Below are 17,343 nucleotides of genomic sequence, written 5' to 3'. Positions count from 1 at the left end.
ATGATTGCACGCGCGTGTGTGTACGGGTCTGGTTTCACGAGGGTGTGTGTGTCTGTGTGTTTGTGTGTCTGTGTGTCTGTGTGTCTGTGTGGTTTTGTTTTTACATTTGTTTCAGGAGGGTGTGTGTATAGGTTTCTGCTCATACCCATATCCTCCACACACAAACCACGTGAGCAATTACAAGTCATTGCCAACCAATCATCATCAAACTTCCATGTATTCGTCTCTCAATCATGAGGTTGATGAGAATCAAAGACCTCCCCACACAGTTGCTGCCATCAGTACCTTAAAGACAAGAAAGGTTTCTCTCCGACTCTCAGACGATCGACAAAATGTCTGACTGTACCTTATTTATCGTCCTTGTGGATAATTCTACAGGTTGATGAGACAGGTTGATTGGTTTACAGCGCCTGGTGTTCAGGTTTAGGGGATGTTTTCAGGAAACCTTCTCTGTGGGGCGAATGGTTGAAGATGAATGGTGTTGGCGAGCATGGGTGAGTGAGAGGGGTTCCCTTGTGTACACATTAACTCAACTACCCTGGAAGCTGCTGGTGATGGAGCAAACTTCTCTCTGCCATAAAGCAGTCGACTCCGACAGGGTGGGGATGTGGGTAGAACCTTTGATTGCCAGCCTTCGGCATTAAATTCTGCTCAGACGGGTGGAGTGTGGTGGTCTTCACCATAATCAGAGGTGATGGATGATTCCTGGCGAGGCTTGGCTAAGTTTAAGCCTAATCCCATATCTTTGTTTAGTTTTGTAAATGTTAGTTCTGATATATAGAGGTTGCAGATCGTACAGTGTGTGTCTACCGGGACTAGGGTGTATTCTGTAGGAGAGAGTGGCTCACCGGGCTTACTGAGGGCTGATGCCGACTACAACATCTGACCATCGTGCGATGAAATTGCCTTCATCTCCTTTCTTTAATTTATACCGACTTCAGAAAGGGTTTAACAAGGGTTTAAAAGTTGAAATATTAGATGACCATTGTCGATCGTAAATACTGGACCTCTAGTCTGTAATAAATGTCATCAGGTTACATCTCTACTGGTTGTCAAACCACTTCATAATTTATTACATGATTAGACAGTTGTGAGAACAGACCAAAGTTTGGATTTGCAGTGTTGTTGTGTTCAGCTTTGAATTCTGCTTGAAACTGTTATATAAGTATGTGATTGGCTTTATCTACATTTTTGTCTAAATTTGCAATGCTCAAGTCAAAGGTAAGACCAGGCTTTGAACCGCTAGGCGTATGTTTTGTGTAAGATTTGTGTTTATATGTGATATGTCCAGGTCTGATACAGGAGTTATTTCAACACTTGTTATGTTTTTGTAGTGGGTGGACTTGTTTATGACAGACTGAGCAAACATTGTGATGCATGAGAAATAAATAGAAATGCGGCTCGACAGGCCTGAGAGATGTCAGGAGATCTCTAAGTTCACATTTGACCTTTAGTGGACTTTACCAACGGCCTTATATTTCTACATTCTGAAGATGGTGTGCGGGTCCCAGGCTTACTTGCAGGAATTACTGTCAGGCGTCTAGGGATAGTTTTCAGCTAGGTTCGACATAAATTTTCTGTTGCTGAACGCATAATATACTGGAATATAAAATATTTTCCGTTCCGTCTGAAGTAAGAATGTTTATCCTAAACGAAAATAATGGGTTTAAATAATTATATTTACTAGCGAAAACAGTTCTTTGTTCTGTAAAGAAGGAAACTATGCCCTGTGGTGATTTTAATTATGACATGTAATATGAGGCTAGGATAGGCTTTACAAAGAGCGAAAAGTGAGCCAAGTCTTTATTTTCATCCTGAATAATTTTTTAAAAATAAAATGTGCGTTTGATGTTTAGTACTTCAATATGTCATTCATCATAGCAAGGGACACCCGCCCCCATACACGAGCTCATACTCAGAGAGAGAGAGAGGGTGGAGAGAGGGAGAGAGAAAGGAGAAGAGAGAGAAAGAAAGGAGACGAGAGAGAGAGAGAGAGAAAGAAAGGAGAGAGAGAGAAAGGAGAAGAGAGAGAAAGAAAGGAGAAGAGAGAGACATGAAACAGCATTTCTCGGTGTCTGCCTTACTCACCAATTGCAACTGGCAGAAAAAAAAATACTTCAAAGGTTTGGCGCCAGGACGAGCGATGTATCGTTATCGACTTTTTAGTTTATTTAATGGTGAGAGAGAACATTAATCTACACTTCCTGTCTTTGAAGCCGTCCAGTGTTATGAACAACATATCTACTTTTTGACATCCACGTGTAGGCGGCCGCTTGAAAGAAAGTGAGAGAGAAGGGTGAGAGGTGTTCAACAGCCGACTAAACAGACAAGCCGGCAGACAGAAAGATATCTATCTGTCTATCTGTTAGCAGAAAATCAGTTTACATGAATGAATATGCTTTGGAGTGTTGACAGGTATCCCAGGACAAATTTGAATTGATTTGTATAAATGTAAACAGATTGTGTATCGTAGGTGTGTTTATGTGGAGATAAACATTATAACAGAAAACTGTAAGGAACAGTAACACTTTGGTTTAGCGTGTACATATGATAAGTCTGTCTCTCTCTCACAAACACACAAGCACACACACACAAACACACACATAGATTGTAAGAAAGTGAGGATACAAATAGCTATTCTAACAGAGGTTGATGACCATGTCCTGGTATTGAAAACGCACCAGGAGATGCCCAACAGTACTCACCGTAAGCTGGTGATGGTTCCTTTGCTCTGCAGACAGTTGACATCCCGAGTCTGGTGGCCAATCAGGTGATGCACCTGCTCCCCCTTGTAGGTAAAGGACTTGCACGGCCCCCAGTCCCCAAACACATAGGTGTACGTCTCCGAGCAGTTGTCGCAGGGCAGCATCTGCGAGAAGGCCGGACAGTGGTCCCCCCGGTGGCGAGGGGGGATCACGATATTTCGCGTCCGAGTCCGGTTGGTCACCTGACAGGTGACGTCACAATTCGTCCACTCGTTCCAGGGCGTGGTGACGCAGTCCTGGCGACACAGCAGTTCACACGGCTCCGTCACGCTCGGCTTGCGCTCCACGCGCAGGCACAGGTACTCGTCCTTGAACTCCCGGCGGTCCTTGCGCTCGCACGAGACGTTGCGATACCGGATGCCGCTGTTGCGCCCGCACTTGGAGACGTTGGGCGCCAGACGACAGCTGCTCCACTGCGACACCACCCACTCCACCTCCGTGGGGTCAAGGTTGAGGTGGTTGGTGTCCAGGATCACCTCCCCTTGCCGCGGCGACTGCTCTCCCCCTTCCGGCGGGCAGCAGCCTGAGGGCGACAACTCGCCGGAGTGCGCAGCATCACAGACCGCGAAGCACTCTTGCGTGTCCTTGGGGCGCAGCAGGCCTTCGCAGTTTTCTGGCATGACCGGCTGGCCGGACGGGAGCTGGCACCGCACGTCGCGGTACTGCAGACCCGGGTAGCCGCACTTGGAATGATGACACTGACCCCAGGGACCTGTGACACGTGTGGCATGGATCAGACCTTGACTTTAACGGATGACTGCATTTGTTAGAAAACCACAGAGGGAGGAAAATAGATACAGACAAACAGACAGACAGACAAATAAACCAACCAACCAACCAACCAACAAACAAACAAACAAACAAACAAACAAACAAACAAACAAACAAACCAACCAACCAACCAACCAACCAACCAACCAACAAACGGACCAACCAACCAACCAACCAACCAACCAACAAACAAACAAACAAGCAAACACAGTAACAACTTTGTCAAGACATAAATCGCAAATGTAGACAAACAAACATTGTAGGCTTCAAGAAAGGTGCACACAAGTTTCACACACGTTTACTGTGTTAACAATTCATAGAAGATTCAAGATATCACCTGAACTTTCTACCCGGGGTAAAATAAAAGAAAAAAGAAGGAGAGCACACAGTTTAAATCACAGGTGCATCCACTCAACATCAATGTCAGCTGCAGGCCATGAACGCTTTCTTTAAAAATGGTTCAGAATAATTTGAAATAATGTTCGTTTTATAACAATTTTGCTATGTAATAAAGGAACCAAAAGATTTATTTATATCCAATCCCTAATCAGAATTATTTATCAAGGAGGTATGGTATCGATGTTTTCCTCCCTCTCTCTCTCTGGCCTTTCCCTCCACCATTGTATTAGTCTGTTGCCGCAGACATAAACAGTCTCATCAAATTACTTCGTCCTTCTTCCACGTCTGCCGACTGCACTAAAGTCTGCCTCATAAACACATTACTGGACTTTCCAACTGTCACGTGGAATATTATTTGATATTGGCCTGTGACACTACTGCACATACAACTTGCTTTGTCAGGGTTATACACCCACAATGCACGCACACAAACACACACATCACAGTTAATAACATATATATGATAAAGGGCAGGACTTGTAAAGAAGTGTCTATCCATTCCTCTATCTATCCTGTCTCCAACAACCCAGAACTCATGATCAATCAGTTAGAATTGTAAGGATTTCCGTGCTGAGTACACAAAGGGTCATTTAGAAAAACCTTGTCTAACCTAATATTAAATGTAAATATCTTGAAGGCAAATTAAATTGCTGGCATCGCTAATAAACATATTTTTTTATTAACTGGACCTGGCAAACTCTGTGAAACTCTTCAGTCAAAGAGATCATTACAGTGCAAACAGTTGGGTTCCTTTTGTTGACAATTGAGTGGCCTGCTCCAAATGGCTTGATTATGTACACAGCTTGTTCATTTACTTCGGCAATTGGCTTCTGATGGGGTTGTCGATGTTGTTGTAGTGGAAAGTGCATCTTTGATTAACTTTGATTGCTTCACTCTGACTACAATCAACATGAAAAGCATGCTGGTAAAAGTGGAGACAGACAGAACTTGAATAGCAGTAAAGGGGGATAAATCAGAGATAACTCTGTATTGACTCGTTATAAACGTGTCTTGTCCATGTCAAGCGTTGTTTTATAGGAATATTGTGTCAGTATTTCTCTGTCGACCCATCCTTTATATACACCCTTACTCTCTGTCACTCTCTCTCTCTCTCTCTCTCACAATAAACCACGTGCATGCGCGGTCTTGTCAGAGTTTAATCTCATTGCCAGATGACATGAAGGACCGCAGTAGATGAAAGTAGTCTGTGGTTTATAGGTAGTCTGTAAGTCTGTAATCTTCTCGCAGGCCTCCTGCAGGCTTCCCCTCGTTGTCTGACGGAATATATTAAGCACCAGAAGAGTACACGGGTTCGAACTAAGCTCGAAGCTCGTAAATCAATCTTTCTGGAAAGATCGAAAAAAACATGCACGATCCCTCAGCAGCTTGTTGGATTCTCAGCAGAATTTCAAGATTTTCAGAAGTTTCAAATATTCCAAACTCAAAATTTTTCAAAGAAGTTTGTAAGATTGGCCGATGCTCCTAAACTGTCAGTCGTTTAAAAAGTTTTTTTTTTTTGTACTCTGGGGTGTGAGCTTTGTGTAAAGTAGCTGGTAAGATGCCATTGGTATGGGGCACGATGATTGGACGACATTGTAAACAGGAAGTGATGTTTGATTGGCCCTCGTAGTCATCATGGGTGTGTGTGTTAGCATGCAAGGCTTTGTAATATGCGTACCCGGGGAAATCTCGGTCCCGCAGCAGTCAAGTCTCGGGGAAAACGAAGAGGGATTGGTCTGGACAAGGGAACGCACACGTGACCCATCCAGAAAAGGTCAGGGTTAAGCTGGGGGTCAGCGAGATGTTCGTGCTCTGACCAGGTCGAGGGACTATCAGAGTTCATCCAAGTCAAGCCTCATAACCCTTCGTCTGAATGGAGGGGTCATGCGGGGTCAAGCTTCAGCGGATGGAAGAGTGCCTGTCGGGTGGACGGACCGACATTGGCGAGCCAAGATATGATCGGGTGGATTAGCAGCTGAGGTCGGCTGGTGCTTGATTAAATGAATGAGATGGCTGTCGTGCTACAGGCCATTGTTTACACTATTCGTATTCACAGTCCTGGTGCTGCTGCTGTCACTGATTGGTCGGTTGATTGGATGATAAGAAATCACACATTTCGCATTAAGGATGACCGGGGAAAATGTGATGGGGGAAAATCGAATAGAAATCAGTTGTAAGTTGAAAGATAACGAGACTTAAAGGTCTTAGTTAGTGACAAGCGCCTTACCTGTAGGCTGGGAGATTATTTATGTGATTAAAACTTTTACTGTTTCCAAAGACCTACTGACTTCTTCAAAAGTAAGTAGTGCGAAGATTGGTGGCATTGACTTCTGCTGTTGATTGTGCTCCTGCCAAGCACTTCTATGATGCAAAGAGGTATTATCCCCATCTGTTATTATCTTTTTCGTAACCCTTTCTCACAAGCTCAGCACTAGTATTTGAATGTTGACTTACACTGCCACCTATACTGATTAAAGGATACCAACGGATCCTAAAAGCGATAACACCAAAGGTAGTCAAGATACAATCTCTCACATCTCCTTGTTGAACTCTTTGATAAACACACACTCAAACACACACAGGCTCACACACAAACACACACACACACACACATATAAATACACATACAAACACTTTTTTTTCGAAAAGGAAGAAAAGCTAGTAGCACACACAGACACACACACACACACATTGTTAAAGTACAAAGACAACAATGTTTTATTAAAAATTGTCGGCAATGCCTTACCTAGGATCAGGTGAGGGATTAAGAAACATTTTTGTGATTTCCTTTAATGGGATCTATCCGGTGTTCACACACTTTCTTTCGTACTTTGACTCATCCCTTTGTCTGATCAAGGATGCATCACACCATTAGCAGGATTAGTTCAAAGTTCATGGTTTCTAACGGCAACTAGAGGAATAACAAAAAGCCCATCTAAAAATGAAAATATAAAACGAAGAACTGGCATCGAGGACAAAATAAAAGTCGGCAACAAATGTGAAGAGACAGGAAAAACGTGGCAACAGGAAAGAAAGATGGTTAGAATCAAAGACAGATAAAAACACACTCAAAAGAAAAGAGAAACAAGATAAAAGAAAGAAAAATGTCAGGAAAAGAAATGACCAAAAATCAAGAAAAGTTAATAATAATTATTAATAAATCAAAGAATGGGTAAGTTCGTAACAGCCAGTGGACCAACTTGGAGAAAAATATTTTTTTTTCTGATTTCCCTGTGTCATTGGTATTGCTAGTGTTAAAGTATGTGTGCGTGTGTGTGTATTTGTGTGTGTTTGTGTGTGTGTGATTATTAAAGGGAAAGACAGACTGTGTGTGAGACTACAAATTTCCAAAAATAAATAATTTTGTGAAATAATGTGTGTGGCAGCTTGAAATACGGCGTCCATCTGTCTGCATCACTCACACACGACACTGAAGTCAGAGAGGAAGTCACACTACTCCTACGTCACATCCTGCTGGAGCCTCCACCCTGCCTGACTCGCGTCACGTGATCTTCACTTGAATAAATCGACTGGCACCTAACTTCCATCTTTCCACAAGCTATTACTGTGTGTGCGCGTGCGTGTGTGTCTGTTTAGTAGTGTGTGTGTGTGAGGTGTTGGGGGGAGAGGGTGGAAGTGCCCCCCGGAGCAGGTGCACGGCAATTGGCTACAACGACTGTGGCCAAGAGGCAGTGTGGCAGTTGTCGCTTTTCCCAAAGCTTTGCATCTTTCAAGTGTTGAGTTTATGTCGCTCTAAGAGGCTGCGCTCACGTGTCGGTAAACATCGCCAGTCAACACGCTTCAAGCATTCTACAGAAAACATTTGATCAAGAGGCTGGAAAATAGCTTTCGACGAGTTTTAAAATTGTTTACAGAGGAACTGCTGTTACAGTAACTGCGAAATTCTAGTGTTTGTATTGAAAACATGTGTGTGTTGGGAGAGAGAGAGGTGGGAGGGAGAGAAAAGTAACAAACAACAAGCAAGAGATGGGAAAGATTTGTTTCGGAAAGGTAGACTTGTTGGGATACAGCCATTAAAACAGCAGGACGGGTGAAAATAAATCAAGGGAAGGATAGGAGACTAAATGAAATGTCTGATACCACCAGTCGGAACAAGGTGAGGGGATGCGTGCTGTTGGGAGATGAGCAGGCCGACAAGATAACTCAAGTCATCAAGAACGACAACCTAGGCATGCAACCTGTCACACTAAACCAAAGCTACAGCACAAACTCTCGTTTCAGGAAAACTCAGAAACGAAATAAAACCATCCTCCAATTCCCGAGTGAGCATTTCCTGACTTCTTCTACACGGGAAGCAACAATCACATCCACAATCAGCAACAATAACTCCTGGCTTGTTTCAGCTGTCACGTGTCTTATTATCTCCCCATTATTTTCTATTTTTCTCAGGACAGAATAAAAAAGTAGCTGGGTTTCTGGACAGACATTCATTTCAAACTTCTTTCTACAGATAGGTTGTTCCAGAAAAATGTGTTTTCGAAAAGTGCGAGAATAGAGAAAGGAAAAATAATTTAAATTGATTACGGTCTGACAAAGTGCAGCTTTTGTCTGGAGACTGGTAAAGCTCAGTATAAGATCCCATATTCCTAAATGTGCATCCTTCTGTTCTCGAGATACATAATTACATGCATTACCACCCACAGGTCAAGGTGAATAACAAGGATGTCAGAGCTGTACATTTATATGCAGATATTTGAGTGATTTTTGTGAAAAAATTACGGATTTTAAGAAATAGTGGCTAGTCGTTAAAAATGTGAGACTTTTATTTCTTTCAATATTTTTGTACTAATTATTCGAGTAATATTATTCATAAATATTATTTATCTGTAAAAAAAATTTCCAGTGTCACCCCACAAGTCCTTTAAAACTAAACACTTATAGATCGCCTAAGAAAAAAGTCTCAAAGTTTTAAAGGAAGTCCGGGGCTGTCTCCGGCGGCGAATTCCAAGAATCATCCGTTTTAGTCGACGGAGGGGCGAGAAGGGATTGCTAAGCTCGACTTACGAGGAATCCTGCGAGCTCGACTTACGAGGACGCGCGTCTGTGGCCGGCCGACAGCCTGAAATGCGGGCAGATGGGAATCAATCACCCCCCGACACGCCGGCAGCCTGATCTGGCTTTTATGTGATTTGTCTGAGGAAGCGCCCCTCAATGACTGAGATGGGCAGCGCGTGGGGCGCGCGTGTGCGCATGCGCGCCAGGCTAGACAACTCTTTCCACCAGGGGAGAGCAGCACGCCATCGGTGTGGCAGCCGTTGTCGTGATGTGTATATACGGCGGGCGCTTTGCGTGTGCTGAATCCACTCACGGGGCTTTATCTCTTTTTCTCTCTTTTTTTTTTCTCAACTGTTTTTTTTGAGTTTTAGGAAAGCTCGGCGAGTGGACACGGAAGGTCGGGTCAAGCGCGCGCAGGTGCAACCACACACCGGCACATGCACGCATTACCGTCACACATGACAACTAAAAGTGATCAGAACAAAATGGAGATTATATAAACAGCGAGAGAATGAAAATAAAAAGAGAATGAGACAGAAAAGTGTGAGAGACTAATGGAAAGGGAGAGTGAGATGAGAGAAACACTGATATAAAGATGAAGAGAAAAAGACAGAAAGAGAAAAGATTGTAAAACATAGATAAAAGGGTAAAGACAGGAGATAAAGGAAAATAAATGGAAAGAGAGATATTTGTTTCATTCGTCCGCTGGTACCAGGTGACGAGCGGTTAAGCTGGTCCACCGGGACTTGTCGTGGACGTGAACAGTTGGACAGACTTAGGTCTTACAGGGTGGTGAGCACATCCTGCATGCAAAGACCTGTCCTCTCCTTCCTGCTACAAGCCAGTCTTGTAGTTTGGTCTTTAGTTTCTGTAGCATATTACTGCTGTCCGCAAAACGCAGGTTGCTAAAGACCTTCTTCCGCCGATGCAAATGAAGATGAGATGGTCTTGAAGGGTTTCTCACTTGATTCCGTCTGAGAGGATGTTGAGCAGTACATGCGATAGGAGGCACCCTGGGTAGACTCCAGCAGTTCTCTGAAGGAAGTCGCTCGGCTGGCTGTCGAGAATTAATGCTCTAATCGAGATTTTCTGCAGCACCTCGATGACTGGAACAAGGACATCTGACATGGTTAGTTTTCGCACCAGATACTTACTATCAGACTTTGTAAAAATCTTTCTTAAAGTCGACGAAGGTTTTTTGAAAGATCTGCTGGTTCAGATGATGTTTTTTTTTCTTTTTTTCTTTTTCCTATGCGACAGTTGACGATCTGTGTTTCTTCCTGCCTTGATTCTTCTGCCAGCAGTTATTTAGTGATACGATTCTGGGTAACTTAAGGCTGACTTTGCTTGGGTGGCTGATTAGACTTCTAGTTGAACACTGTATCTTCCCCATCTAGCTTGACCAGTTCAGCTGGGATGTGGTTAACACCAGGTAACTTTCTTTCAGATTGCATACTGCTCTCTCCACCTCTTCCATTAGGACTGGTAGGTCATCAGGGTCACTGGTTGTCGTCTGCCAATATGTCTGTAGTCATGAAGCGAGAGTAAATACTTGCCCTGGGGCAACAGGGGGGGGGGTCAGGAACAAGAGTCGTGTTTCCCAAACTTTAAGGCCGTGTCCACAATATTGTTTTGCCCCTAAGCCGTAGTTATAAAGTGGTGGCAAAGGTGTCCTGGGGCAGAGAAATATCAAGTAGTGTCCGCGGGGTGTGGACATCCTCACTTCTCCTTGAGTTCCCCACTTTCCCCTGGTTAAACGACTTACTCTCGCTTCATAGCTACGGCCACTGGAGAGTTCTAGCTGCCTCTCTGAATTCGTTAAGGTGATGGGGGATCTTGTGGAAGGTAATTCAAAGGCTCTGTGCAAATTCTATGAGTCTCAGACCGTGTCCGAGGCAACATTTACCCACAATTCCTTACCTTTGTTTATACGAGTCTGGGCAAACCTAGGCCTGGCATAGATGTGAATAGAGATCAGCCTGCCGGAAATGGGTATATAGAGAAGATGGAGAGAAGATGATGAGAAAGAGAGGCACATTCAGAGCCAGAGAAAGAAATAGTAAAAATAGAAAGACGGAAATACAGCGAGAAAACACTGTGATTTGCAATCATCTCACATATCCAGTGGGCATTATACCATAGTAAGCCATATGGATATCAAACCACATTCAGCCTTGTGGGTATTATGGAATAGTTCTTCACTGCAGGATGGTGGTGATGCAGAAATACAGAGAAATACAGAGGCGAGGAACTGTTCCCCAACCACTCCAATGGTTCAAGTAAGAAACCAGAGAAGCTTGGAGTAATCGGTCCTTCCCCAATATTCTGGCCAGGTCATCATGCAGGTCAGGCTTACAAAGGAGATTGACTAGGTCACGAGAAGAGTTATCTGCCCTTGACACTTGCTCCATTGATTCGCCTCTCCCTCCGCGAATGGCCAGTTTCCCCTCAAGATTGGCCGTGTCTTCATATTCAGAGCAGAAGGAAATGAAACAGGCAGAAAGGAAAAAAAAAGTGCCAGCTGTATCGAAGTGTGTAATATTCAGTGCAGAGCAGTGAAGTGGATGCCACATTTAAGCTCACACCGCTCTGCCCGCATTTTGCCACATCATTAGGCGCCCTGATGAGTGAAACAAGTGAAGAGTCGGCTTCTGACATGACATACCCTCGCGCCATCGCGGAGCCCGACATTGGACTTTGTTGCTCAAACCTTGAGCATCGGTTAGTAGGGAGGTCTTCCTGCTCAAATCTCTTGTGAACAGCGGTGTGAGGATGTGATGGTGTGAAGTGAGTCGTGAAATGTTTGTATATATCTTTGTGAAGTTATTTCTAGTCTCTGGAATATGGAATAGTCGAAGGACCAGGATGTCCTGAGCACGTGACCATCGTTTTGTTATCAGTGAACTACTCCGCTTTCAAACGATATAATGTTTTCCACAGTAAATATAGCTAAACCATTATTACTAATATAATCACACAAACCACTATATTGAGAGAGGGAGACCTAAATATGTGATTTAACAGATCTTAATGACAGTTATTGTATTAAAAATGTGTCTGAAATTTGAATTGTCTTCTTTTTGGACTCAAGACAAATAGTCTTAAATGAAATGAAAGACATAGGCATGACTGTTAAAGTGCTAAAATAATTAATTTCAGTTATGCGCATGTCTAAAAAACTGTTTTCGGCTTAGTTTACCGAATTATGCACCTGAAGTAAATAATTAGCAATCCGTCTCTGTGTGTCTGACACCCAAGGCTGTAAAAATTTTTTGCTATGATGCTAGAGGCTCCGGAAAACAATGTCTTAAAAACCAAAGCTGTAATAAATAAGTCGGCTGTTTCATTAAAACACTTAGCAGCCTCCCCTGTAATCTAATGAGTGCAGGCAGGTAAGTGTAATAAACAGGACCAGCCTGTGGCCAACCTCGCCATGAAGCGTCACGATGTTTGTTTGTTTGTCTAAATTTAGACCAGTCTTCGCTTTTGGCACGAGACCTGTTGAGACAGCCACAAAAATATCCTTTTTGTGATTTACTTATCTTCGTTTCTTGTTTCCAGGTCTGATTCCACAAAACTTGAAGATAGTTCCAGACTTCCGAGTTAAGTGTTAAACAAAGTTGTTTAAGGACGCTGGACAAAAAAAAAAAAAAAACAAACAAACAAACAACCACCGGAAACACCACATTTCTTGGGAGAGGCTTGCTGCATTGTCTACTGATTTCAAAGCAAGGTTCTATTCTTTGTAACACAGCTGCGTCCAGTCAACCTTGATAAAACATGAGCTGTGCACACACCGTGGGTGAGATAAGTCATATCTTTGCCCTGTGCTTCCATATTTGTCTTATGTGACTGACATGGTCTTTGTTTTAAGAATATTTTGCGCCATTGTTGAGGTTGTGAGGCTGTGCTGACCACACTAGTCTAACATGGTAGACCACTATCATCACTCAGAAAGTTTTGAACAACCTTTTGCGTCAACGAATGGTTAAAATTGCTAGAACAACGCACGACCAAGAAGGCTTACAAAAAGCAACCACAATAAAAACAATAACAACACCGACAACAATAATAACAACAAAAAGCAACAACAACAACAACAAAATCAATAAAAGCACAAATCATCGAAAGAGTGTGAAAAATGAAATAAAAGGACATAGCTATGATAGAAATATACAAAGGATGTCTACAGAAAGTAATAATAAATGTGACACTGATTCTATTTTTTTTCTTTTCTCTCTCTCTCTTTGTCAATATCACCTTCTGCTTTCTCTTTTGGGAGTTCGAGGCAAGGGAATTGTTTTGGCGAGGAATTATTTAAAAAATATGTGATTTAAAAAATAGACCAGCTAGTTTCCATTATTCTGTTTTCGACTTGTTTTTGCACAATATGTGCTCATACATATTCGTGTGTGCTCATATTTCCAAAATAGTTTCCATGCTGACAGATAACAGCTATCTGCAGATTTCTCTCACAAAACATATGGCACAGTCTGGAACTGAATGAAGCTGATATTCTCTCTCGGGAATAGCTTTATTGCCCGAAGGATTTTACCCGAAAGACAGACAGCCTCAATGGAATAAAATTACTGGAACACAGTTCGCAAATACACTAAACGCTGCAACGACCATGAACATGCCTTTTTCATTTGTTTATTCTTCCCATTTTCTGTTTGTTTCTGTCATTCTTTCATCAACTCACTCTTTCTTTTGTTTTCCTTGGCTATGCTTATTTTCTCGCAACCTCGGTTTCGCAGGAATATTCACCGACTGACTGCAGCGACTGGAAAATTCTGCAACTACCATCAGCATCTCGATGGCGGAGATAACCTAGTCTCTTTAGACCCTTCCAATTCTGAGGAAAGTATGCTTTTTACATTTAAAAAATGAGTTTATTGAACTTGTGAATGTCTCGGCGCTTGCTGCTGTTTGTTTGGCCGTCAGTGCCTGATGTATGGGCTGTCTGGCATGGCTAACAAGCTTAGCGCCTGCAGCCTCCTCACCACATCCATTGCATCATGTCAGACCTGCCTTAAATTTTCCCCATCGTTCGAAAATCAGAAAAAAGTTTTAATCCCTTTACACGATTTTCCCTTTTGAACTGTTTTGCTTCGCGAATTTCCCCCAAACCCCCGTATTCCCCAAAAACGGAAAGAAAAGCGAAATGGCGGCATGGGTTGTATCACGGGTGTCAATACGCGTGAATTTATGGGGCGTGCGCACCCCGATAAGCGCCTGACAGTAATGAAGAGCCATGACAGACAGGTCCAAAGTGCTTTTGTTCACTCAGAGCTGCCATTCCTTTCCAGAGTGTAGCTGTGCCAAGCATTAGCACCATCTCATGTCCTTTTTCTTAAGAGAGATGAGTTGAGATGTGAGCGTGGTCAACATGTTGATAACTCGTTTTTTGACCTCGACATACAATAAATGTTCTTTTTAATAAAAATTAGTAATAATCAGCTTTGTTCGTTATTCTGCTTGTTTCAGTTTTCAAACATGACAAAAATTTTTTTGGCAATGCCAGTCCTGAAAGTCTGTTCATCAAGCGTTTGGTCCTCTTAAAAGGCAACTTCCGGTCCATCCCCAAGAAGGAATATGTTTGCTGGTGAAATAAAGAAGGACGTAGGTACCTGGGACCCAGTGAAAGCGCAGAGTCTGTGACTGTGTATCCGACAGCAAGAAGAGCAGCAGGAGGAGAATGGAACAGCCGAGCTGACGTGGCCTATGGGCGAGCCCATCTTCCATGCTGGGTCCAGTCTCAGCCGCACCTGCTCCTTGGTGTGTCATACATGAACACGTGACCTCGTCATAGTCGCAGCGTAGATGTCGCTGTTCAGGTGAGGTTTCAACTGTAAACAAAACAAAAACCAAGAGATTAAAAATATTCTGTGACTAGCTTACATTAATAGCAATACAATGACCTCTGACCGTCAAGCATGGGTAACGACACGGAAGAGGAGGATGTTGGTGACAAGGACAACAATGACGAAGACAATGATACTAATGATGATGATACGACGACGATAATAATAATAATGACAACAACAGCAACATATCTCTTCAGTAAAGACATTTCTGTTACTTATTGCGGTTGGAATCCTCATGGAGATTAACCTCTGACCTCAGTTTATTTAACTAATTCACAGCTTGTAAAATTCCTGCCATTTGTATGCCGCCATTGATCCCTGTCTTCATAAAAAGGAAAAAAAACCTTACTTTTATGTATTTCTGGCGAGCAAAAGTGTGTCTGTAGTGTGTTTTAGAATTAGGATCGAAGATGAGAGAAAACATTCCATAAAGTATCGTGAAATCTGCTAGTTCCACAGCAGGTCACGTGGCTGGCCTGAGTTATGAGTTGTGAGCACCGCTCAGCCCTGGCAGCCACCCCTGGCCTCTCCAGACCTCCAGATCTTTCACGATCGCAACATATTTACATACAATTTATCCTGCTTGGCGATTGATGTAAATTTTCATTAAAACTTCTCCATGCTGAATTTTTTGCCCTCCAATGGCCATGCTCGCTGCCGGCGCTGACTTGATTGGCGAGTGACGCACAGAGTATGGCCGCCTCGCGCGTTCTTCATCGCCTTCACGCGCACGTTCTCACGTCGTGACCTGCAGGTCACTCACGTTAATTCATCACCATCAAAAATTGCTCGGCGCAAATGAACAAATCAGCCCGTTAATTCCCAAAGAAGCCCAAACTCGCATTAAAAATACCGGAGCTTCTGGAGCAGGTATTTCAGTTTCCTAAAGACATTCTTTCCTTTTTTTCTACCCCTCTCCTAATATTTCACATCGATGACACTTGGGGCCAAGTGAAGTGTTTAACACTTCGGGGGTAACATTGATGGTAACTCTAGTAAGTGAACACAACCTGAGAGGTCAGTGAGCCACGAACTTCATGAGACCAAAGTTGAATCCTTCTGGACTACAAAACAAAAAAATCCATTTTTTTTATATAAATATATGATTTCTTTTATGGTCTTCTACGAACGCTGATAATTCATGTGGCTTCTAGAACTAGGTCCATGCCTTCGGTCCGGTCCTGGGTAAAGGTCCAGCCCCATCCTGAATAAAGGAAACGAACCTCATTTTGTAGAGAGCTCCCCCTCAACACGCGCGGCGCTCTTTTACTTTTAGACAAGCGTTCAGTCCGATGTGGTTTATTAATCAGACTTTAGAAAGATGAAGTAGTCTGGAGCAAAGATGGATAATGAGGTCAACAAATTAGTCGCCTACAGTCGCCGACTTGTGCAAGTGTCAAAGAAAGATGGGCCTGAACTAAAGAACTTGTGTCTGTACACTCATGATGGTGGGACGAACAAAAGAAGAGTAAACGAACCAACTGACGGAAGAAAGAAAAACAAAAATTTAAATAAAATGAAGAAAACGAAAGGAATCAAAGTAGAAAAATAGAAAAAAATAAGTGAGATAAAAAGGGAAAAAATGTAAGGAGGTCTGTCATTGACAAACAGCCTTACCATGGTGAACTGTCTGTGCTTGTATTAAAAATTACTTTTGTCACACCCAAAATGTAAAAAAAAAATATCGTCGGTTCGAGCTTGTTTTGATGTAGAACTCTCTCTTAAAAGCTCAAAATGTATAATTTTTTAGCAATAAGTATGCTGCTTGACATTAAACCATGTATCTCCTACTGTCCATCCTATTATCCGACATCCTTCCACCTCACAGCCTCCCTGCCTAGAATCTTCCATATTGCTGTTCTGTAAAAAAATATTTTTGTTATGCCTCTAAGGAAAAACTGATTATGCTATTAGCTTGTTTGAAAAAGGAAAAAGCGGAGAGAAAGACAGAATTACTCAAGAAAAGAACGTAGGCCAAAAACGAAGAAAAGTGAAGATAGGGAGGAGAAAATAATTAAGCATCTCCAGAATTTTTGTGCCGACATCGAAGAACAATATCTCTTTAACTCAATAGCTTTGTCTGAAAACTAAAAATTCCTAGCAACCTTTCTGAGAAAGTGTAACAGAAAAGATAATTTACCCTATAACATTGTAAACTGCTTGTTCTTTAGAACACATGAAATTTATTGGTGATCGAACTCAAAGAAGTGAAAACAAAATAACACAAAAATCAAAATTATGGCTGTTCGGCAATCATCAATCAATCATCAATCATCGGCATCATCGCCAAGAATAGAGAGCGTTGCAGGAGGCTAACGTTAGACAAAAGCCCGGATGTAGGAGGTCGCCTGATAATTTAAATGTCCCAGTCACGTGTAGTTCACAGAATAGGTCCATAGTTGTCAGACTAACCCGGATGTGCCGATGTACCTTTGGCTGTATGTTTCTACCCAGGGTACTCGATTGTCCTTCTCCTCCTCCAAGTTGGCAGCAAAACAAACCTCGATGCCTTCTGAAGGTGTGAA

General features: G+C 42.7%; 1 protein-coding gene across 1 annotated transcript in view; it reads right to left on the bottom strand.

The window, feature by feature from the left end:
• Positions 1 to 17,343, bottom strand: part of LOC112556053 (thrombospondin type-1 domain-containing protein 7A-like) — a 104,478-nt gene that overhangs the window by 34,372 nt on the left and 52,763 nt on the right. Inside the window, 2 exon segments of the mRNA XM_025224666.1 lie at positions 2,706 to 3,477; positions 14,582 to 14,800. Coding sequence (XP_025080451.1) covers positions 2,706 to 3,477; positions 14,582 to 14,696 — 887 coding nt within the window. The 5' untranslated portion in view covers positions 14,697 to 14,800.

Source organism: Pomacea canaliculata, linkage group LG2 (assembly GCF_003073045.1).
Source record: "Pomacea canaliculata isolate SZHN2017 linkage group LG2, ASM307304v1, whole genome shotgun sequence".
Lineage (NCBI taxonomy): Eukaryota > Metazoa > Mollusca > Gastropoda > Architaenioglossa > Ampullariidae > Pomacea > Pomacea canaliculata.
This window is presented reverse-complemented; position numbering and strand designations above follow the sequence as displayed.